The following is a 24515-nucleotide window of genomic DNA, read 5'->3' on the forward strand; positions in this document are numbered from 1 at the left end:
AATTGATAAATCTCAGCCTCTTCCATGCCTTTCATTTTTGTGGATTATAAGCAATTGTCAAGCTTCTGGATTTTCATCAAATTATCACCCTGCTATCAAAAATAAAGTTACTTTTCTGATATCCTTGGCTTTTTTTCTATAGAGAATTACTTATAGGAATACCATTTAAGATATCAAATATGTTTTCAATGAAGATGAAGCTGCAGTTTTATGCAGGGGAACAGTGGAGCTGGGATTGCTTGGGACAATGTGACGTGCTAGGGGATTGCGTATCTGGCATGCATGCCTATGTAGTAACATCCAGAATGTTCAATTTGAAAAATGCATCTGAATTTTTAAATACCTTAATTTTGGTAGGATCTTTATTGACTAGCATTAGTAAGTAGAGAGGGAGGGAAGGAAGGAAGAAAGGAAGACAGGAAGGAAAGAAGGAAGGAAGGAAAATATATGGGTCAGGTTCTCAGTTTCAGATGACAGGGCAACAGTAGCTATATTCATCAGAAAGAGATTTAGTAAGAGAGATAGACAACTCAAAAAATTGTTGGCATTGCAGAAGAAGCAGATTGCAGGAGTTTCCTGAGTCACTCTTTGTATCACCGCAGGAACAGGCTTGCCAAAATCAGGAAGCTCGGAATCAGGAAGCTTCCCTACAGCCACTGACCTCAGAACCAGCAGGCCAGGTCACTGCTATAAGGGACTCTAGCAGGATAAGTGCTTCGTACTTGCTCTTCGCCCCACCCGACTCATTTCCAAAGCAAAATTTTGTTTGGGGAGGCTGAAAATATAGTTTTTGCATTATTATTATTATTAATATCGCTACTACTACTACATTATATTGGAAATGTGCATTTCACAAAGTAGAATACTTGCCAAATGTGTAGAGATGGCTCAAAAAAATTGGAGGAGACACAGATTAGAGAGTCTAATGTGAAATATGTTTAATAACCTCCAAACTTGAATGTTTAAGTATTAATTCCAGAAAGAGAGCAATTTTGAATTTCAGCTAGCACATTTGTTCAACTTTCAGCAAACTTATTTAGAATTTTGGTTCTTTACATTTTCTCTTTCTCTTTACTCTTAGCTGTTTAAAATCTTTAAGAATGAGAATTTCTGTTTTTTCCCCCTCTTTAAGAGAGAGAGACAGAGACAGAGAAGAGAGTGAGGGGGGTAGTGGGAGGGGCAGAGGGAGAGAGAAAACCCCAAGTGGTCTCCAGGCTCGGCGAGGAGCCTAATCCCTCTGGACCTGAGATCGTGACCTGAGCCAAAATCAAGAGTTGGACTGAGCCACCCACGCCCCCCAGAATGAAAATTTTTAATTCTTCAATATCCTTCCCATTGGAATAAAATGAAGAATTACTTCTGAAATGATGTCAGTCCCACACCATTTTATTGCATTTCTTTTCTTGATTATTTATGTGGAAACGTTTGGAAATGGTACAATTCTGTCTCTCCCTCTAGTATTAGTTTCTGGTGGCCTATTTCTCCAGACTGGAAAGGAGTGGTCTTTTATATAAAAAGAATGGTTCCTATTAACATATTACTGAAAATTATTTACTTAACATGATTTTTATTTGAATAACAAGACCAAAACAAAAATAAAACCCAAAGTTCTTTAATTTCAGGAAAGAAAAAGCACATACCTGAGAAATGGAAAAAAAGAGTTTTCCCTTTAAATTGACGCCAGATGTTTGCTGGATTCTTGATGAATTTATGAGGGATTAACATCACAATATTGGAAAGCTAAAAATATCTAGATTATTTGGATACCTTTATAATAGAATGTTAAACCAGAATGATGATCATCCAAGTTAAGGCATTTGACATTTTTCTTGCTCCCTAAAATAATGAGGAATACAATTTAACCCCTTAGCAGCAAGGGGGCATTATTCTTTTCTTGGATATCAAATAGACTACATTTCCTAGCCCCCTTGAATTTAATGGGGTCCAGTAACAAGTTGTCTCCAATAGAATGTGAGCAGAAGTGATGTGTTCCAAGTTAAGACTGAAGCAGTTAAGAAGTGGGTATGCTTTCTCCACATTCTCTTTTTGTCTACTGCCTGGATGTGAAGACTGCAGTAGTGGCCCTAAAGAGTGGCAAGGCTATTAATATGGCAAAAGCCGGAATCTCTGGAAGACTGCATGGGGCAGAGTCCTTGCTGACTTAGGCTAGCCGGTGAAGTAAGCAAAAAAGGTATTATTACTTTAAGGCAATAGGATTTTTAGGATTGTTTTTTAAAGCTTGTTAACCTACTCTGACTGATACACTTCTTGGAACATAGGGTGCTTTGGGAGAAAGTAGTTAATATAAAAATTTGGTTTGCCTACTGTTGAAATAAATTTCTAGGCCCAGGATGGAGCCACTCCTGCCTGGGCTGCCATGTCAGCAAACTGAAATTTAGATAACTTTCATGTCCCTGTAAATGGTCCACTGGTAAATGCTCCACTAGACCAGAGAAACACAGTGTATGCAGTCAGCCAATCCCCAAATGCCAAGCCAAGTCTGAGCTTGATACTTATTTCTTTGTTCCTTCTCACCCCCAACAAGGTTGACTATGTGGGGGGGCGCCTGGGTGGCTCAGTTGTTAAGCGGCTGCCTTCGGCTCAGGGCGTGATCCCCGTGTTCTGGGATCAAGCCCCACATCAGGCTCCTCCGCTAGGAGCCTGCTTCTTCCTCTCCCACTCCCCCTGCTTGTGTTTCCTCTCTCGCCGGCTGTCTCTATCTTTGTCAAATAAATAAATAAAATCTAAAAAAAAAAAAAAAAAGGTTGACTATGTGGTCCCAGCTGATATCTCCTATTTTTCTCTTCCTTGTTCTTTATTCTTTATCCTGGAAAAGCCTCTTGCCTTCCACCCCATTTTGCAGTTCTCTGAATGGAGACGATTCACTTCATGAAGTGTTAAAGTTTTTATCACCTACATTGTCTTCCTTAATCGTTTTTTCACACTGATAGTTTCCATAATTCATATTTATGCAGAAGTACACTGCAAATACTGAAGCATTTTGCAAATTCAATATATGATTGTTATTAACGGCATTAATAAAAATATTCATGGTTACAGAGAATTCAGTATTGCAGTTGTGTGTTTTTGGAATGGAAGTTGGCAAGAGGAATGGATGGACAAAGAAGAATCCCCTGAAGTCTGACTTTTCTGAGAGGTAGTCCATGTTGGAGGATCATAGCTGCATGATGATTCGAATAGCTGGATTTAGTAAGAAAAATACAGACTCATAAGAAAGTGTAAAACATAAGACACAGGGGCGCCTGGGTGGTGCAGTCGTTAAGCGTCTGCCTTTGGCTCAGGGCGTGATCCCGGCATTATGGGATCAAGCCCCACATCAGGCTCCTCTGCTAAGAGCCTGCTTCTTCCTCTCTCACTCCCCCTGCTTGTGTTCCCTCTCTTGCTGGCTGTCTCTGTCAAATAAATAAATAAAAATCTAAAAAAAAAAAAAACAACAACAACAAAAAAAACATAAGACACAGACAACTTAAAAAAGGTAACAAACCTAAATCTTGATTTTTCCTTGTTTCTGGATTTTTTTTTTTCTTAATGCACTTTTATTTAATTTGGCTCAGCTATTTTGAAGATTGTATTACTCTAGTCCGAAGCAGTGTTTTAGAACTCAGCTGGGTCACAGGGACTTTCTCACCACTCCATCCTAATTTGCAGTTTTGCTATAATAAAAGCCCTAAATATATTGCTACTGTCTAGACGTTTTATCTGAAACAAGTGTCCTTTGTAGTCTCAGAGGACTTTTCTATTTTATTTCCAGTAAATCAAAGTCTGTGAAGAGCTTCGGTTCTTATTAAGACATACCCTTCACAGTCCAGTGACTGCCAACGGTGGCAAGCCACTGACAGTTCATTTACATATAAGTGATGACTTCCATCAGGTAGTTGGCTCAAAAACACAATGGACATTTAGAGCATATCCAATATTTCTTGTTCTTTGATGAGCACCAAGTGCCAATTTTTATATAGAAACTGACTATTGAGAAGTGAAGGCTTTTTTTCCCTGACCTTACGCTGTCTTCTGCGGCTCTAGAGTGAGAATTGTCACTGAACGTGAATGGAGGGTCACGCCTCGAAAAGACATTCAGTAGCCCTACCTCAGTTTGCTGAAAATCAAGAACAATAGTCAAATGTAGGAAATAGGAGACAAGAATTATCATCACATTTTGTTAAAGGAAAAATAGACTTCTATATTCTGCCCCCAATTGTCATAATCATAACTGAATTTTTATATTTTATTTTTTTAAGATAACTTTGATGTTTTTATATTCATTGGTTTCTTTTACATTTGAGTTAGTGACACTCATTAGGAAATCCTATATTTTAGTTTGTAGGTGCCTTTCATTATAATTCTATGCTTTTGCGCCCAATTTTTTTTTGAATAGTGGTAATAGAAATCTAGCCAAATTTTTATCCTGATAATGCTATAAAAAGGAGCAGGCTGATGATCTTTTACCATGTTGGAACTCAACTCATGTGTGATTTTGTTCCTTTTTTTTTTTTATTGTGCACTTTCCAGCTTTCAATAATGAAAGTATTTTTTCCTTTAAAATGAAACCCTCTCAATTACCAACAGAAAGACTATGGATAACTTAATTTCATAAATACGCTAATGTCTACATTTTAGGTCGTCATCGCTTCCCCCCTCCCCCCAACAAATGTTTTACTGCAAACATTTCCTGGTTAGAGGATCAGCATGTTTTTTAATCCAGCTTGGTTCTGGTTTTGGTGAGGCCATGACTTAACATGATTCTTGTAACTGGCCTTTCTAAAGATTGTATTCTAATAACTTCCATATGGATTCTACAGTAAACTCATTGCATAAAGTAGCCTGAGAGAGATTTTAGTCGTAAACAAGAGTCGATTAAACAGGAATAGATCAAACTGAAAAAATGAAACACATGCAGTTCCTGCCTCTATTCATTTCTAGTCTCCATGTTGGGTGCAGGTTCTGTTCCTTCAACTATCCTTCACTTGTTTCTCCAACCCCATTCATAGGAGGGGGTAGGGGAGAGAGGGATTGATGGACAAAAGATGGATAGACAGGTAAAATTAAAGGTTCTTGAGAAACTAGTGTTAGCTGCTGTGCTTCAGATCCTTTCTGAACTAAGGCAGGTAATTCAGGAACACTGTAGCCTGACTTTCAGTTTTTCATTCAAGTGAGGAATGAGAATAGGGAAAAATAATACTATGACTACACTAATAAACTCATAGAGTTTAAAACACACTTTGAGAAACCATTTCCAAAAAATTTAAGTGAGTTTTTAGAAATAAAAGTTTCTAAAAATCTTAACGTTTCTTCATGGCATTTATTGGTAATGGAACACAAGAAATTAAAGTCCAATGAAAGGAATACTTGGCACTAGGTGGTTTCAACGTCAGTATGATAAAACAGTAGCTTTTAATGAAGAAGAGCCAATGAACAGTTCATCCAAAGATATTTAGAAATTATGAACTGATTTGTTGAAATCCTTCTTTTGATGTCCAGAGATGCTTGTCATTTTTCGCTGGTAATACATAATTAATCCATGGCCGATGTTAACATATTTCTTTGGGTAGATTGGTTCAACTCTTAAGATAGGAAAATTGTATTGAAACATTATTCTACTTCTCACAATAAATGTCTCATTTTCCTTTCTCTTATAGATCTGGATACTAACTTTCCAACAATCCGGATGTTAGCTCTCTTGAGTATTGGATGTCCACTCACTATAAGACAAATATACAATTACATTAGTAAATTTCAATTAATATAACAACGTGTCATGCTTTTGGAAATCATAAAAATCACAGGAAATAAATTACAGTTGTGTTAGGACATTCAAAAGATTTGACTTGGACACATTTCTTTCAGGTGTACTGCACTACATTATATAACATGCCAAGAGACTCAGCAAGAGTTACTATGAGACCAAACAGCTGAGAGAAGGGATGGTAGAATCCAGATTCCATCAATATACAGCATACTTGAAATAAATTAGATGCAACATGTGTTTGACCATAAGAGCAACAGTATTGATTTTTTTTTTTTGCAATACAATATACTCAACTCTGATACTGATATTCAAATCAATATAAACCACTATTCATATATATTGCTTATACTAGATCCATCTTTAGGTACAAAATGACTTTCCAAATGAGAAATAAAAGCCATAGATTTACTGTGTCTGCCATTATACACAGTGCTAATTTACAGACAGGGCAGTGTATTTTTGCCTTTTAAGACCTATCGTTATTATGAAACAAAAACATAACTGAAAAATAGTTTGTTATGAGAAGAACAATGCACATTACTAAAAGGAATTTAATGACCTGATGTGTTATAAAAGAAGAATCAGGCCATTGTTGTTGTTTTTATGTTTATCTATATCGCCATTAGACAAATAGCAAGGCTTATAATAACAAAACTAAATTATACTACATTCAGAGTATTTATAAAATAATTAGTAGTTATCATTGCAACTGTGATCATAGGCAACCACCAACTGGTGTTCTAATCTAGTAGTCACACATGATAAGCATGTTAGTTCTAAAGATCAGATTTTAGGAAAAAATTATTTCCTACTGTGATCATTTTTAAAATTATATACAATACCAACCATACATTTCACCAGGGAGAAGACATTTAAAACATAGGATTTCCCAAAGCAGGTAAAATAGAAATAGAAAAAAAGTGAATATAGTGGTCCAAGCTCTTGTTCTTACACATTTGTCAGTCAATCCAGATTTAATACTCAATCTTAGTTTTCATATTTTTGAAATGGGGATAATATCTATCTTGTCTGGTTGTTGAAAGGATCCAAAAAAGATATATGTGTAATAATAATGTATTAATATTGACTCATTATTTATAACAAATAGACATACTAACGCAGGATAATAGGGAATGGGAGAAGGGGGTTGCAAGTGAGGGGGGATATAGGAACACGCTCTACTTTCCACCATTATTTCTGAAAACCTAAAACTCCTCACAAAAATTAAGTCTATTAGTTTAAAAAAAGATATGTCTGACACTTCATAAGTATTCAAAATATAGTTGCTGTATTATTATTATTTATATCATGATGTTATCATGATGTTATAATATATAGGCTTTATAAAGGTATTTCACTAACAATTGTGTGAGATGATAGGAAAATATATATATTGGTCTCTGTCCCCAGTTCTTCGCAGACAGCTCCTAGAACCCTTGTAATTTTCTAAGTGATAAGAGTACTAGAAGCATCTTTTGTTCTTGTGAGGTGACTCTAGAAGGAAGGAAGAGGGGCTGAAAATGGAGTTAATGATGGATCATGCTTACTTCAGAAAGCCTCCATAAAAATCCCAACAGTAGAGCATTCTGGAGGCTTGTAGGTTGATAAGCACATCCACACCAGAGAGTGACTGTACCCCAACTCATAGGGACAGGAAGCCCTACACTCAGAATCCTCCCAGACCTCATCCTATGTATCTCTTCATCTGGCTGTTCAAATATGTCCCTCATCAGTCCTTTAATAAACTGGTAAACGTAAGTGTTTCACTGAGTCCTGTGAGCTGCTCTAGTAAATTAATTAAAACTAAGGAAAAGATTGTGGGAAACTGGTTTCTAGCCAAGTTGAACAGAAGTTGTGGGTAACCTGGGAACGCACTACTTGCAATTTGCATCTGAAGTAGGGGGCAGGCCCTTGGGATTGAGCCCTTAACCTGTGGAATATGGTGCTCTCTCCAGATAGACAGTGTCAGAATTGAATTAACTAATAGGACACCCAGCTGGTGTCCAAGAATTGCTTGTTGGTGTGGGGGGAAAGAAAACCTCACACACTGATGACTAGATTCTTGGTGACCAGAAGTGGGATTGGGAGCAGAATCCTAAATTGCGTAATCCATTATTTCACAAATATTTCAATTAAATAAAGAATCATTTAATTTTAGAAAGAATAAAAATATACATGATATATTTTTAATCTTTCAAAGTAAATATACTTGACCTTCATTTTTGTCATATGGCAGAGAACAATCCTTTTTATTAAAAAAGTCAAATCCTGAATGAATTATTATATATATTTTAGCTGCACTGCTAAGCTGGCAGAGAAGGAGGAAAATGCAGAGGCCAAAAACAAAGTAAAATCAGTAACCTTAGTGGATATTTGAGAGACAAACCAGTTTTGTTTTGGTTTGGTTTGGTTTGGCTTTTTTGTCGCAGAACGCTGGATATCTGAACTTCATTCAGCCTTGTGAGGGGAGTGGGGATAGGAGGTAAAGCACAGGGTCTACCCAAAATGGACAGTTCCGCAGGAGACCATAATGGAGGGCTTGGGCCCCCGAGGGATACGGTATCAGAGTAGGCAGGATGAGGTTAAGAGAGAGAGAGAGGAAGGAAGGGAAGAGAAAGGAAGGAAAGGGAAGGGGAGAGGGGGACAGGGCAGAACAGGATATGGAAAGAAAAGGAAGGAAAGGAGAGGGGAGGAAAGGGGAAGACAGGGTAGAGAGAGAATGGAGAAGGGGAGGGAAGGAGGGGAAAAGAAGGAAGGAAAGAGAATGGAAGGGAAAGAAAGGGAAGGGAAGGGAGGAAGTGGGGAAGGGAGGGCTGAGGAGGTGAAGGGAAGGAAAAGGAAAAGAACACTTCAAAGGAAAACAGCAAGGAAACTTTCTTATCTCTATGAGGCTGGGTAGATAGAGCCCAACGCCAAATCCAGCCCTGCTTTGATGTTCCAGTTCATATCACCTGTGCGTCCAAAAATATCTCAATAAATTTAGTTTGCTGAGCTCCAAGAACAAATGAAAAGCCTCTATAGAAGAAAGCAACTTCATCCAAGGCTTTTAAAATATGTCACAAAAGCATATTTATTAAATAACTATATGTTACAATGTTGTTTTAAATGGAAAAGCAGATTACAAAGCAGTATCTACAATATGATCCCAGGTTTTTAAAAACGTTATATGCATAGGAAAACACCCATAATATTAAATATCAGAATATTAATAGTGAGAGGAATTATAATTTAGCCTTAGTTCTGTCTGTTTATCCATATTCTCAACAGTAGATATTATCTATGTAATAATAACAATGTTAGAGATTTTTCAAGTTTCTAGATTGGAATATATGGTAGAAAATCATTTTTACTACAGATAATGAATAAATAATCAGAAGTTAGATCTCTTTGTTTATACTTCAATAATTTAAAGAAATGATTTTAAATTGAAAAAGTATTCAAATTAAAAACATAATATGCTAAAAATACGCATTTCATAGGCTGCATTTTCAGAAAAGAATACTAAAAGTTTCTCAAAGATTCAAAGAATGCTTTGTCCTCTGTCTTCTTTTTAACCACCTCCAGACTCTCACGCTCACCAGTCTATTTCATGATTTCTCATACAATCTCTCTGACCTCTTCAAGGTTATGTATTATTCTACACTATGGGCTACTTCTTGTGAATGCTTCAAAATGAATCTTCGTAGAGCAACTTGGAAAGAAAACAAATGCGGATCGTGTAAAAAGTAAAATATACATTTAGGCAATTGAGTATTCACGGAGCCCTATGTGCACAGGGTCATGCGAAGTGCTAGGAGGTGATGTAGAGGGCACCCGCCGAGACCCTTCTGAGTCCCCATTTCCTAATCCACAAACATACCGAAAATAATAAACAAAAACCCCCTGCAATTATTATGTTACTCATAGAGATTTAGTTAGGGGGAAAAAAAAAGAAAGAAAGGAGGCAACTACGTAACTTGGTATTAAGGGCCTGCCCGCCAGAAGATTATTGTAGTCAATATATAGCAAAAATATTGTCCTAGATGACAAATAATTGAGGACATATTTAAGTAGTTACATTTGATGTTAGTATACAGCAGGGGTCTAAGTGTGAAACTACATTTTGTGCACCTTAGGATTTCAAACAGGAGTATGTCCAGAAGACTGAACAGAACAAATCCTTCATGGACCTTTTTGCAAAGAAAGAGCAAGAAATCCTTTTGGGGAAAAACTCTTAATGGGAGAAGAGTTAGCTGAGTATTTTCATCTTGATGGAATAACACAGCGGCAGCTGCCTGGGATGGGTGTCTTTTTACATAATCTGAATTGCCTCTTGCTAAGATGGTTTTGCTTTAACTCTCCACTCCCCTGTGCCCTGTCCTCTGCCCTCACCCCCACGCTCCTCAGGGAGATTCTAGCCAATAACTTTGGGAGAAAGGCCCCAGTGAAAAATTGGCAGAGCTGAAAAATCAGTGTTCTTACACCATGTCCTGGGGTGCTGAGAGCACAGGGCATCAGTGCTGAGAGGCAGGGAACAGTGGTACAAAGTCCAGGAGAGAAGCTTTGTCCTTCAGCAGGTTGGAATCAGTGCAGCGTGGTCTGCACAGGTGCTGATGGCCAAGGGCAGCAGCAAGAAACCTTCTCACCAGGCTTCCTGCACTGCAGAGTGACAACAGAATGGGGAAGGCTGTGCTGCCGCCTAGGGTGGCGTACGTATGAGTGCACGTGAGATATCCTTGAAATAACCACAGTTAGAGGGACTGCCTTCAAAGACACTAGAGGCTGCATAATAGTAGGTAGAAAATTCTGTGTGTGAATACCTTTGTACATAGTATTTCGTATATATAATCTACATATATGTATGTGTGCATATATGTAGTTGGGTATTACTTTGAAATAGTAAAGGTTTGCTTCTGACCCTTCACTGCTCCTAGCTCCTGGCTTTGCCATTATAGGTAATAGTGATGGCTTCCTCGAGGGCGGCTGGCCCGGTCGGTTAAGCATCCAACTCTTGATTTCAGCTCAGGTCATGAGCTCAGGGCTGTGAGATGGAGCCCCGAGTCTGGCTCCAAGCTGGGCATGGAGCCTGCTTAAGATTCTCTCTTTCTCTCTCTCTCTGCCTCTCACCCTTCTCTCTCCACCACCACCACCACCACCACCACCACCACCCCCCGCCCCGCAAAAATTAAGGAACAAAGAGTCCTTTGGAGAAATGGCTACCTCTAGGGACAGGGCAGGGACAATACAAAATGAGTCTGCAGAATCCTGTAATGCCAGAAAGTAAGGAAGTGCTCAGAAAACAAAAGGATAGGGGTATTTCAAAGGACATGGGAGCCAATCTAAAAAACCACCCAATGTCTAAAACTGGAACAATTTGAACAACAAGAACAAAAGAATGTATATTAGGTTATAACTCCAAGTATAAAAGAAATATACATGAGTACATGTAAATAAATGATTGAATAAATAGAGAAAAAAAATCTTCATTACATAACAATTCTTCATAAGTTATGTAGATATCCCCAATTCCCAGAGGAAATGTTTCAGTTTCCACCCACACCTCCCTGAGTGTGAGCTGGATTTAGTTACGGGATTCCAGAAAATGGATTACAGAAAGTGGGTGGGGGGGAAGTAACTGATAGTGAGTGGAGAAGCCTGGCAAACACTACCGTGGCCAGTTGATCAAGGTTTATATCACCAGGATAATAAGTCATATTGGTAGCATGTTCCTACTAATATGATGTGATGAGAAGGGCACTTCACCTCTGTGACGTTCTTTCAAAAAACATATAATCTTAGCATTTAAAAAACAACAATAATGACAATGAGAATAACAGCTTCCATTTAATGTACTTTATTCTTTGCCAGGCACTGTGCTGAGTGAGCCACTTATATTATGTCAATTTATCTTTCTACAATACCAGATGCTATCATTATTATTAGAAGAAGTTAAGACTCATAACACTAACATGTTTCATTGGGCTATAGGTAATTTTTGATCCACATATGAATTGCAGAACCTTTTATAACTCACGGGAAACCACAGCACTGTTTAAATCACTCATTTTTAAAGCACGTCTATTTTCATTTTATTATTGTTTGTCTTTTTAAAAAAAGATTTATTTATTTATCTATGTATCTATTTATTTACTTTTTATTTAGGTGAGGGGGGAGAGAATCCCAAGCAGACTCTGCATTGACCACAAAGCTGGATACGGGGCTCGATCTCATGACCTTGAGATCATGACCTTGAGATCATGACCTGAACAGAAACCAAGACTCGAATGCTTAACCAACTGCACCACCCAGGCACCCTTGCTGTTTGCCTTTCTATATGTTTGTCTTGTATCTTCAAAATATCAGTAGTTCACTTCTTTGTGTCACTGCATTAATTTCTAAGAGTGTCTTGCAGATTAATTAGTGTTCAATAATTTTGATAATGCTTATTTTTGTTTTACAAAAATGACATCATATTATGCATATTTTGCTTTCTTCACTCAAGAAGAATTCATGGAAATCGCTCCAAGCTAACTAGGATAGCTCCAATTCATTATTTTAAGTGGTGCACAGTATTCTGTGATATGAATGCACCATAACATTGCTTTATGGATTAGTGTTTACTTTGTTCCTCAGTTTTTCCAAATAAAAAATGTTTAAAATAAGCAGGTTTGTTTATATAGTAGTGCTTTCATTTCCACGTGATACATTCCCAAGAGGTAGTGCAATCAAAAGTATAAATACTTTTAATTTTAATTGATATTGCCCACGATTTCTAAAATACTATGAAATTCATATTTCTAACAGCAGCATGTGACATTACTTCTTTGCTTACAACCTAGCCAGCAATAGCAGTTATTGTTTTATTTCACTTTGTTTTAATTGCAGCCAGTCTAAAAGCTGCTAACCCATTGAGTTTCTTCATTTACCAGCGACTTTGAGCAACTTCGCATATGCTCAATGGCTGTTGGATTTTTGTGAATGGTTTCTCTAAATCTTTTGTCTGTTTTGCTATTAGATTATCTTCTTTTTATGTTTATTTATTAATTTGAGAGAAAGAGTGTGCCCACAGGCATCTGTATACATGTGGGGGGAGGGGCAGAGGCAGAGAATCTTGAAGCGCCCTCCACACTGAGCACGGAGCCCAGCCAGGGGCTCAGTCCCATGATCCATGAGATCACAACTCCAGTCAAAACCAAGAGTTGGCTGCTCCAACCGACAGAACCACCCAGATGCCCCAGATTGTCCTCTTTTGCTCAATTTTAAATAACTCATCATAATAAACCTATCTTCTAAAATGCAATTCCACTCCAAATCAATTTTTTAAATTGATTTGTTTATGGTATTTTTTCATAGGAATTTTTGAAATTAAAAAAAAAGCAAAGTCATTTTTCTTCTGCTTTATATTCTTTATTGAATATCTTTCCTGCTCCTAGCTTGAATATGTAGTTCTCTAGATTTCCTTGAAGCTTGATTGACTGATTGATTGATTGAGTTAGACTGGTTGTTAAATTTTCTCAATTGCTTCTTTTAGTATCTATTGATAATATCATATAATTTTTCCCTAAAAGTATTTATGTAATAAACTATGGGAATAGAATTCTGAATTCCTAAGATGGTGTCATCTTTATATTTGGAACAGAATGTGTTTGGACTTAGTGCATTGCCCTTTAAGAGATGGCTGGGACAACTTCCTTTTCTCCAAGTACTCAGGGCTCATAACTACTAAAACAAAGAAAGCGTGCCAACCACTTCCACTTTTAGAAACTTTGTTTGGATCTTTCAGGCCCAATTATAAGAAATCCGCTCTTGGTAAGAGCCCTTCAGCCAGGTTCATATAATAATGGCCAGGACTGTTTCCATTACCTGGATCTCATCCTCTGCTCAGTGGTGAAGTGACACAGCTTCGAAGCAAAGACATGAGCAATGAAAATACGAGAGCAATTTTAGAGTTTTCAATTGGAAATTCTTCGTCATATCTTTTCAAGGTGATAGAAAGTGACAAAGTAATAAAAGCCAAAGACTATACGATCTGTCTAAAGGGCACAAATAAATTTCTCCGAGCCGGGGTAGATCATTTTTCCTGCGGGAGTCATGGTAGGGAATCAAGGCGAGATCTTAATATTCAAAATAACATGAGATTAACATAAGGAGGAGGCTATCCAGAAAACACACCTTAAAACCTAGGAAAAAATTGTGTACAAATGCATTTTACCCCAGATGTTTTCCATAACTAAATACATCCCTTGACCATCATTTGTTTTCCATCTTCTTGTCAAAAGGAGTGCCCCAGTCCTGAGTGGCCACCACCAGCCACCAGTCTTTAGGAGGTGCTAGGCTCATCACAGCCCCTCCCTTCCCTTTCCCTCCCCTCCCCTTCTGGCAGCAGCAAGCAGAAGCAGTTGGGTTCTTTCATATCAAAACAGCAAAACTGAAGCTGAGAGAACCCCACTCCTTACTATCCAAGCCACACACAAGACTTCCTGACATCCTGTAACCATGTGCCTTGCACCAAGTAGAAAATAAATTTCAAGCAGCCAACAAAACAAAACAAAACAAAAATGAAAGTGGTATGGTATTACTATAATAATCTGTGAGAAAATACTCAAGTGTTTCGTTTTTCATTTTAGTCTACATTGGGACAACAGCAGAGTTGAAGATTCAAATTGCCGAATTGCCTCTGAGAAGAAACAATCACAACAAAATGAAAGTTTCCCAATATCTCTGCACAATGGAAAAGAGCAAAGAAGGTTCAAACCACGTGTGTTATAATCTATTGCTCTCTAATTGAAATCCAATTGGTCCTAACAGGATTTAGATAGGGACATTTAACGGACAAACTTTTCCAAGCAGGATGGTCAATATCTCACCAAGAAGTGGTAAAAATTCTTGTGCCATTTTTAGTACAGAGCTAAAAGCATGAACTTTGGGATCAGAAAGACTAAAATTCAAATACTGGCACTTTTAACTTAGTACCCTGTGATCTTAAGAAAGATGAGTTTGCATTTCTTCATTTGTAAAATGAAGATAACAGTACCTACTTCAAAGAAATAGTATCGGAATTTAATGAGAAGATACACATAAAACACTTGATTTAGATTTGAATGTATCATAATTTCTTAAATTGTATCTGTTATTATCCCCCTCTCTTCTTTTTTGTCCTCCTCCACCGCGATGGATTAGTTTATCATCATCTGCCCTACCATATATTTTTTTATTTTGGGGTATTTTATTGTTGTTTTTAAGAGCGTGCATCCTATGTGAATGCCACTTTCAGACAAGCAAACAACCCTTTTCCAATGGACCACCATATTGTTTCCTCTAACCTTTTACTATAGACATATTCTGTATTTACCAGTGATGTGCCTACATTCTGGTGTAAAAACCACTGAAAATATAATTCCTCCTCCTTTCCTAATTGGTTTTCAACACACAATGCTACCTCCTCCACCCACATACATAACCCAATTAAATTCTGAGGAATATAAATTCTTCATTTTGTTCATTCTTCTTAGATAAATCAGATAGATAACCCTATCTGGTGTTTCCAAGAGGTCTACCAAAACAGTCCAATCTTCCTGCCCTTCCACCTCTCCATTCTTATATGGGCATGACTCTAGAAATCTTAAGACTCCACCTAATGGAGTGTTTCAAATTTCCTTCTCCCAGACCTTGAACCTAGGCAATGACACGTTCTGAGTAAGCATATTTATTGACTATATAATCCCTTTCCATACAGGGTCTACATCCGTGAAAAAGCTTAGATTTGGGTGTGTTCACAGAGTAAATGCGCTCACAGTTATATTTTACCACTAGATGTCACCCTGTCACATCTAAGCAAATGTGGGGCCACTTCCTACTACCAAAATGCACTGCAGTCTAGGCACTTGTCCCACGCCTGAAAAAAAGCTAATAGTAACATTGACTTTGCTGCACTAGAAGCAAATAATAAAGATTAATCTCCAGTGTAAGACCAAGGCTGGCTCTAAGTATCCTCTAATGAGGATAGAACACCCTTACCTCCACCAACCACGACCTCATTGGATAGGTCTCCACTTCCAAACGTCTGAGGTACACCTGTGACGTTTCTGTCTCTAAGAGTATTCAGCTTTCCAAGCTCCATCATGCCAGAGGTTGATGGGATCACTTCGTTTATCCCCTTGTATTGTATTGTTATCACTGGCAACAACTTAGATGGGTCTCCAATTTCATAATGAAAACCAGGGTTAGTCAATATATCTTTACCATATAAAGCTGCTATGCAAACATGGTCCAACTGTCCCTCATTCTCTAAGATTCATTCTAGTATTGCTGACAAACTATGAAAACTAATTTTTAGCCTGAGAATCCAGCAACTATTTCTCAGTAAGTCCACTCCAGAAAGAATTTTGTGGAACTGATCTCATGAAAAAACCCAGTTCTAAGCCTTCTAGATTCACGCTTAGCATTTCTGCTTCCAAAGATGGCAGTGCCTAGAGATTTAACATGTTCTACCCATGAGCAAGTCTTTTTCTCCATTTGTTACTTCTCATGAATTTCTCAAGTTTTTTTAAAAAAATTATAATTAGTCTGAACCAATGATTAAAAGCAACAACCAAAAAAAAAAAAAACAAAAAACAAAAAACACAACTTTGCTTAATTACAAGTTCCACAGCAGTGAGCACAATCTCACACTCTCAGAGATTCACATCTATCTGACATGAACATTCTCTGAACAGAAGTTTTTTTTTTAAGTAGGCTACACCCAGCGTGGAGCCCAATGCAGGGTTCAAACTCATGACCCTGAGATCAAGATCTGAGCTGAGATCAAGAGTTGGATACTTAACCAATTGAGCCACCCAGGGACCCCTGAACAGAAGAATTTTTAAGTCCTTCAGAAACTAGGTCTCACTGAGACTTGGTTAAAACTCATGTCCCATTGGAAATTTAATAAAGTACTTCTTTAGACTTCCTCAATTTAGTAAATTTATATGGTGCTGAATAGATTTGCTTCTCTTTCAGGCATATCTTGTCTTATGCAGGGCATTCTAAACAAAATTATAATTGGCACAAATTCAGTTTTCTTGACATCCCTCTCCTTTATGCTATCCTTTCATCAGAAAAATAAAAATGGTGAAATGTATTCTTGGCTCGAGTACAAAATAATTTTGATGCTGAGCAGCAAGTTGGATTTAAAATTCTGGGTTATAGATCCTACAGCATAACTCAGATATAAGCCAGGGATCTGTGTGACTCCATTTCTGGCATAACCTAAGGTAATGATGAAGAATTCCAAATTTTACTCAGTCTCATAATAAAATGTCCCAAATGTAGGCTCTTAAAATTATTTTAAAGTAATCTTTAGACATCTTTTTGATAGTCAACACTTTTGCACATCCGAGACTCCCTTTAAAAATATTCTGTCTTGGGGGCGCCTGGGTGGCTCAGTTGGTTGAGTGTCCAACTCTTGGTTTTGGCTCAGGTCATGATCCCAGAGTCCAGGATTGAGCCCCACATCAGGCTCTGTGCTCAGTGTAGAGTCTGCTTGTTCCTCTCCCTTTCCCTCTGCTCCTACCCCACTCCTGCTCAAGCATGCACGTGCACACTCTTTCTTTCTCTTTCTCAAATAAATAAATAAATAAATTCTTTAAAAGTATTCTTTCTCTGTTTCTCTACTCATCAGTGCTCTCCAACACCAATCCTATGAGTGTTTTTGGCCATTGTCCTCAAAATTAAACCACATACGGCAACTGCTAAAAAATCTATCCTTCTGTCTCTCTTTTATCCAAACTTCAATAAGTGTCCCCATGGTCACGATCTTTCCCTATTTCTCCTCTTCTATTCCCATGCTGTTAATGTGTCTATGCTCCTGAAATGTAGCCCGTACATTACAACCCTACCTTCTTCAAGTATGTCTCTGGAAAGGCATTTTTCTTCTACTGTGATTGATTTTTTTAGACAATAATCGGCCTATTCCCACCCCCTTGAATTTCAGAGAATAAAATACTCTAACATTGTAACTGCTATTGGTTTAATGGTTGTATAGATAAGGCAACCCAGACTTAGAGGGACTAAGTAACTTGCCCAATTAAGAGGTGGACCACATTGCTACTTTTTCAAAAATGGGGATGTTGACCACATTGCAATTTATAGTTGCTGTGATGATTAAATGCGTTAACACATGAGCAAAACACACACAGTAAATGAGTTAAATGAGTAAAACACATAGTAAATACTAAGTTATTAGCATTAACCGCTACACTGTATTGCTTTTCAAATTCAGAAAATATTTTTAAAATAAACATAAATTTATTAGTCAAAATAATATAAATGACTAGTCTACAACTCAGTTTATAAATAGGGAGATAACTCGGCTTATCTACCAAAGGAGTAATTCACTAACTTGACTCTCCATGTCAGATACTTTAGTAGTTAAACCCTCTATCCGAGTTTGAAATATGTAACAGATGCTTAATGATGATAATGATGATGACGATAGCAATAACTGCTAACGTTTATTAAGACTTGTTGGGCACTAGGTGCTTATTTGATGCTATGGCAAGCACTTTAATCATCCCTATTCATAAATGAGGAAGTTGAAGCTAACAGGTTGAGTAATTTCTTCAAGATCAAGAAGGCATTAAATATAAAAGTTTGGGTTTCAACCCACTGAGGTAATTACAGAGCTTACAGAGCCTAAAGCTCACAATCAAAACACAATTGAATGCTACATAAATTTTCAGATACATATATTTCAATTATTTGTAAGTCTAATTGTATTTCTTTGGTTTATCTCTACATTGCATTACATTTGATTTTCTAATCTGAAGTTGTACTGTTGGTTACAGAGTCATATAATCTATTACTGATATGAGCTTTGGGTATGAAAATTATTTAATATAAAATGTTCCCTGAATCTTAGAGTATAAAGAACTCTAGATGATGTGCTTACTAAATCTATGGGCATGGAGAATATGTATAAATTTAAAGGTTATTTTACCAAGAACTCTGTAAGGTCGCCCCATACTAGAATGAAGAAAGCCATAGTCCAGAAAGGTTAATGAGTCACACGGACAGTAAGTGGCAGACTGGAGATTCGAATGCAGGTTGGTTTTTCTGATCACAAAGTAATTTCCACGGAACTGAGTAGTCTCCCAAAGTAAGTATTGTTGCTTAAATTTGCCAGTTATGACTTCAATTTTTTTTCTTATAAACAAACCTAACTTTAATAAAATCAATCTGTAATCATACCCCCAAATGCATCTTTTTTTCTTGATTTATTCTACTGTCACAGTTCCCTGGTTTTGAGAGACAAAATTAGTGGTGTTACACCTAGAATTTTTATAATTCAGCATCTACTGTATTGGTAATGAAAAAATTACATATATTATCCATCAGATCATATCTGGATAGCATATGAATACTGTGTACCAGTCTAGACAGTTTCATGCCCGAGACTATAACGCAATCTTTGCCTATAAGATACAATAAGCAGAATAGGTTTATTCTGTTTCTTCTCAGAAGGACTGCAAAAACACAGACCTTGTGTTAAATCTTCGGAAAGAAAATGTTGACTAGCCTGATAATGGGAAAGCAAATTCAATAACTAAATGTAAGATGTTTTCAAAACTACCCTGGATCCTATTTTGTGTCAGACACTGTTCTAAGCACTTTATGTGTACTGTATAATTTATTTCTTATCACAACTCTATGTGACAGGTACCATTATAATCTCAATTTAATACAGGAGGAAACTGAGGCACAGACATTTTAAGTAACTTTCCCACAGTCACAAGGTGAGTAGATCCTATTTCTGTACTTCAACCCCAAGCAGTGGAGGTGAGGTGACTGACTTCAATATACAAGAACGACGGCATCAGCAACCGAGTCAGACACCTAGATAAGCACCTTACACGTATTCTTCCATTTATTCTTGATACCAACCCTATGAGATGCTACCTTTGTAATTCCCATTTCACAGATGAGAAAGCCACAGAGGTTAAATAATTGTACAGGATCACATACTCATTAAGTGGCAAGATCAGGATTTGAATCAGCTAGTCCATGGACTCCATACTTTGGCCTTTTGTCTGAATATTAATTACCTGCATACATAGTTAATTGATATTTTTATAGTTTATACAAATACTTTTACACACATTATGATCTTAGGTCCAGGAGTTTAAATGTAAAATAGGTACACAAGTATTTATAAACATTTTCTATTCTTGGATTTTGACTCCGCAGTGTATAGTGGGGATTGACTCCTCCCTTCAACCTTCCTTCTAGATTTAGAGCAACTGGAAATAAAAACCTTATTTCTGACATGTCCTTGAAACTAAGACTCTGGGTGTTATCTTCTACCAATTAGCTATATTTTCACAGGATTTGGAAGGTAAAAGAGATGTGGAGATATTTTTTCTACCTGGTTTTTTCTTTTTCACCTTTCTGCTAGCAGATAAAGTGTAAGAAAAAAAAAAGTGAGTTTGTTCCACTGCAGTGTTCCAAAGACTATACCTAAATTCCTGAGAAATGAGAAAAATTTGGAAAAGCAACAGCAATCCTCCTAATTTCACATCCTGATTTCTGGATCTGCTATTGGATGTTTCTGAATTCGTAACTCCAGTGGCAACTGCCAAGTTCTCCTGGTGGGTCAGGCTTTTATTGCTCTAAGAGCCAATCTTAGAAGTCCAAACTAAAATCCACCCCTTTTACCCTCCAGTGATTTTTGTAAGTACTTAATTTACTGTATCAAATCCATTTCTTCTTAAAATCTGTAGCATTTTCATTTCCTCTGCTGGGCCTTGACTGATACAGTATTCATTGTGTGAACTGTATGATTACTCTTTTAGAGATTGTGGTGCTACTGTACCTTACAGTTTTGTCTTTTCATGCGTTCCAGTCCTTCCTCCTCTTCTCATCCTCCTTTCCTTCATAACCCTGTCCATTCACTTCTTCTAAACCATTTACAAAAACCTTTTGATAGTTAAGCCTAATATATCCTTTTTTCCAGTTCAGGAATGTTAAAATCATTTTTTTTAAAGATTTTATTTATTTATTTGACAAAGATAGACAGCCAATGAGAGAGGGAACACAAGCAGGGGGAGTGGGAGAGGAAGGAGCAGACTCATAGCGGAGGAGCCTGATGTGGGGCTCGATCCCACAACGCCAGGATCACGCCCTGAGCCGAAGGCAGACGTTTAACCGCTGTGCTACCCAGGCGCCCCAGGAATGTTAATATCATTTTGAAAGAAAAAGAAAATTCAGGAAATAGAACATTCAAAATCAAATCAATTTTGATTTGTTTTAAGCCACTGAAAACAATGCTGTTTCTGGGGCGCCTGGGTGGCACAGTCAGTTAAATGTCTGACTCTTGGTTTTCGGCTCAGGTGGTGAAATCGAGGTCATGGGATCGAGTCCCCCATGAGGCTCCAGGCTAAGTGAGGAGTCTGCTTGGGACTCTCTCTCCTTCACCCTCTGTCACCCCCCTTCCCCTTTCTCTATCAAATAAATAAATAAATGTTTTTAAAAAACACAGTGATGTTTCTGATGAAAGGAAGTTCTGTTTCTTTACCTGTTTTTCTCTCCTCTGGTTATGTTTAAACAGGGAAATATGTCCAGCAACCTAGCTCCCATCTCCTGCCACTTGTCACCATTGGTGCAATACCTTTTGCTGCTGCTATTGTTACTGCTTCACCCTTGTCCTGAAAATTGTTTCAAAAAAGATTGGCGGCAGGGGGCGCCTGGGTGGTTCAGTCAGTTGAGCGTCTGCCTTTGGCTCAGGTCATGATCCCAGGGTCCTGAGATCAAGTCCTGCATCTGGCTCCATGCTCAGCAGGGAGTCTGCTTCTCCCTCTCCCTTTGCCCATCCCCCCGTTCTTGCTCTCTCTCTCTCTCTCTCAATCTCTCTCAAATAAATAAATAAAATCTTAAAAAAAAAAGATTGTAGGTCCTGTACTTGATGCTTGGTGTTTGCCACAAAATATAAATGTCTTCAAGACATGTGTATAAAAACTAGAGGTCAAAATCATGCCAAGTCCCTGGCCTCTGCCACAATTTTACACAAAATCCTTTGTGCAAAAATCTGTTTGGAAAATCGCATCAGTTTTTTTTTTTCCTAGGATAGTCTTTATTAGCAATAAAGTTTAGCCTAAGCATTTAGCTAGGAGTAGGCATGAAGAAAGTCCCAAATCCATTCAGTTAAAAAGCTCAGTAACTTCATATCAAAGAAGAAATACTGGTACCAGAGCACCTTGCTGAATTTGTACTCAGCTGCACGCTAAAATAAATACCATACATATTTATACGTGATGGTTGTTGGGAAGAATATCAGAAGGGTAAACAACATTTGGGGAAACCAACAGCCATTTGTTTCTTTGTACCTGACCAAAAATATGTTCAGCTGGTATTTGTGCTACTACATAGATGGGCGCCTACAACCCATCTGATACTTCTGCTCTCATCCTCCTTCCCTGCGGGAGGGAAGGAGAAGACAGATCAAAAACCATGCCCAAGTCCCAGAATGCCACAGCCAAACTAGGAAAGTATCCTAACAAAAGAGAAAGTCCCTATCACTGGGAACAGGGTTAGCGCCTACTTTTTGTTTCCGGATGGCAAATGGGAAGTATTTTGTAGAAAAAACAAATATTAAGTAAAATACAATTCCCACTCTCAAATTGTTTTAAACCCTGGTTTGAAAGTTAATCAGGTTAATGCACTTCTGTGGGAAGAACTGGGACTCTTTGAACTCTGGTTTCTTTCCAGATCTTTTACAAAAATAGAAATAAAATTCCCATTACGCTTTCCTTGCTATCCCATTGTGTTTTTCCTACATATTGTAATTCATTGATTTTTCCTCCCAGTTTCCATTTCTTTAAATTCAGATCAGAGGCATGGAACTGCCTTAGCAAATAGTATTTGATGCCACAAGACTATTTTAATTTAAATTTATTATAAATAATCATTCGATGAAACAAACAAACATCTATTGCATTTTCAATGGTAGGGCCAGCAGGGGAATATTTGAGTATTTTGTTTCCCATGATTTATTGCTGAACATTCACAAACATACAAAAAATGTGAAAGAATTATACAATTAAAACCAGTTAGAGTCTACAATTAATATTTTCTTCTATTTTCTTTATTATGTATCTCTCTACTTATCTGCCCCGTTTGGGGATTATGTAATCAGATAATAAGAGGAATCAGCTGAAAAACATTAAAAAAAGGCATAACTAAATAGAAATCTCCCTACCCTTAATAATGTTTTCAACATTTTGACTTTGCTTTTTCCTTTCTAAAATTACTATAAAAATCTGGATAATGTTTGAAGTGAACACTGGGATTATAACTCATATCTCAAATGTTTTCTGCAGGTTTTCTCGTGTTTTTCAATAAAGTAGGATTTGTTGAGCAGTAGAGGACAAAGGGTTATCACTGAGTATCAGACTAATATATAAAGCTCCTTACATGCCATCATGCTGCCCTCAATTTTTAAATAATGGGATTTTATACAAAGACTGAATAAAGGACTCCAAAGCGATAAACTACAGAGAGATACAAGATGCTATTGCCAAAAACAGATAGCACTCAATTAGTTTTTTTAAAGGCATTCTTATCACATCTTCTCCTAATATCAGCTTTCTCGATAAACAATAGCCTGCCGCAATATTGCCAGGGTTGCCCAGCTGAGATGACAATGTGCAATGACAGATGATCAGGACCATTGAATTGTTGGTGTTATTCACAAATGGCACTCACTGGCCCTTCGGTTTGTAAGATTATTCTACGATTCTAACATGAAACCAGATTAATATTTATGTGGTAAGAGAGATGAGAAATGCATTTTTCTGCAATAAAAAAGGAACTAAAAATATTTTGTGGGTCCATTTTCAGCTACTAACTTTTATCTAATTGAGTTTGAGATGTACATAAAAAGCAACAAACACAAATCTTTCTGCTTTTTAAATAGGCTTTACATCTTGTATGACTATTCAAGAACTTAGTTAAGGTTTTCAGACTGTATTTGCTATAAACAAAGGAAAAATAGTGGAAAAAATCTCCACAATTTAATGTACTAATGCCACCATTCACACTAGGTTAGGCTGGTCTCTGTTTTTTTAAACATATTAATCAGTACATTAAACTACTAGTCAAATTAAAGTTTAGAATATTATATCTTCTGTTCTTTTTATCCAGAATATAGAAAATTTCTACTTTTCAAACTAAAGAAAAAAGTTTTAAACCATCTAACTGAAAAGTATATTTTCAAGATATTTGGGCACATTGGCCAATTTGACAGTATTGGATCATTTGACTTTCTGAAAGGAAATTTAAATTTCATTTAGATTCCAGAAGAAAAGTAAGACATGTTAAAATCTTTGTAACATTATAATATCTCCAATTCAAGACAGACAGCAATTACTCACTTACGATAAACAAAAAATTTCTTAACATTATCTGTAATGCCCTGAAGTGTGGCCCCTTCCTATCTTTCCAATCTCTTTTGGAATGATGTTCACAGGGTTTCCAGATGAGTCAACTGTCTAGTTTTCTCCTACCTTAATGAACTGCCTCTTCTCAGCCTTTTTAGGATTCTTCCTCCTTCTCTTTGACTTGGTGTCCTATTCCGTGCCTTGAACACTCCTCTATCTTCACCCCCTTGATGTCCTTATCCAATCCCCTGTCTTTAAATATCATAAATTTGCTAATGGCGATCAAATTTATATCACCAGCTTCAATAGCTCCCTAAACTCCAGATTTGGTATGAAAAGGGGTTCTAGGATCCACTACA

The 24515-nt window shown here is 37.2% G+C and overlaps 1 protein-coding gene across 1 annotated transcript in view; it reads right to left on the reverse strand.

Annotated features, from left to right (window-relative positions):
* Positions 1–5622: 5622 nt before the first annotated feature.
* The window catches only part of IQCM (IQ motif containing M), a 329322-nt gene continuing 310429 nt past the window's right edge, over positions 5623–24515 (reverse strand). Inside the window, 1 exon segment of the mRNA XM_040625471.1 lies at positions 5623–5720. Within this exon segment, the coding sequence (XP_040481405.1) occupies positions 5623–5720 (98 nt within the window).

The sequence above is a fragment of the Ursus maritimus genome, unplaced genomic scaffold, assembly GCF_017311325.1.
Source record: "Ursus maritimus isolate PB19 unplaced genomic scaffold, ASM1731132v1 scaffold_11, whole genome shotgun sequence".
NCBI classification, from domain to species: domain Eukaryota; kingdom Metazoa; phylum Chordata; class Mammalia; order Carnivora; family Ursidae; genus Ursus; species Ursus maritimus.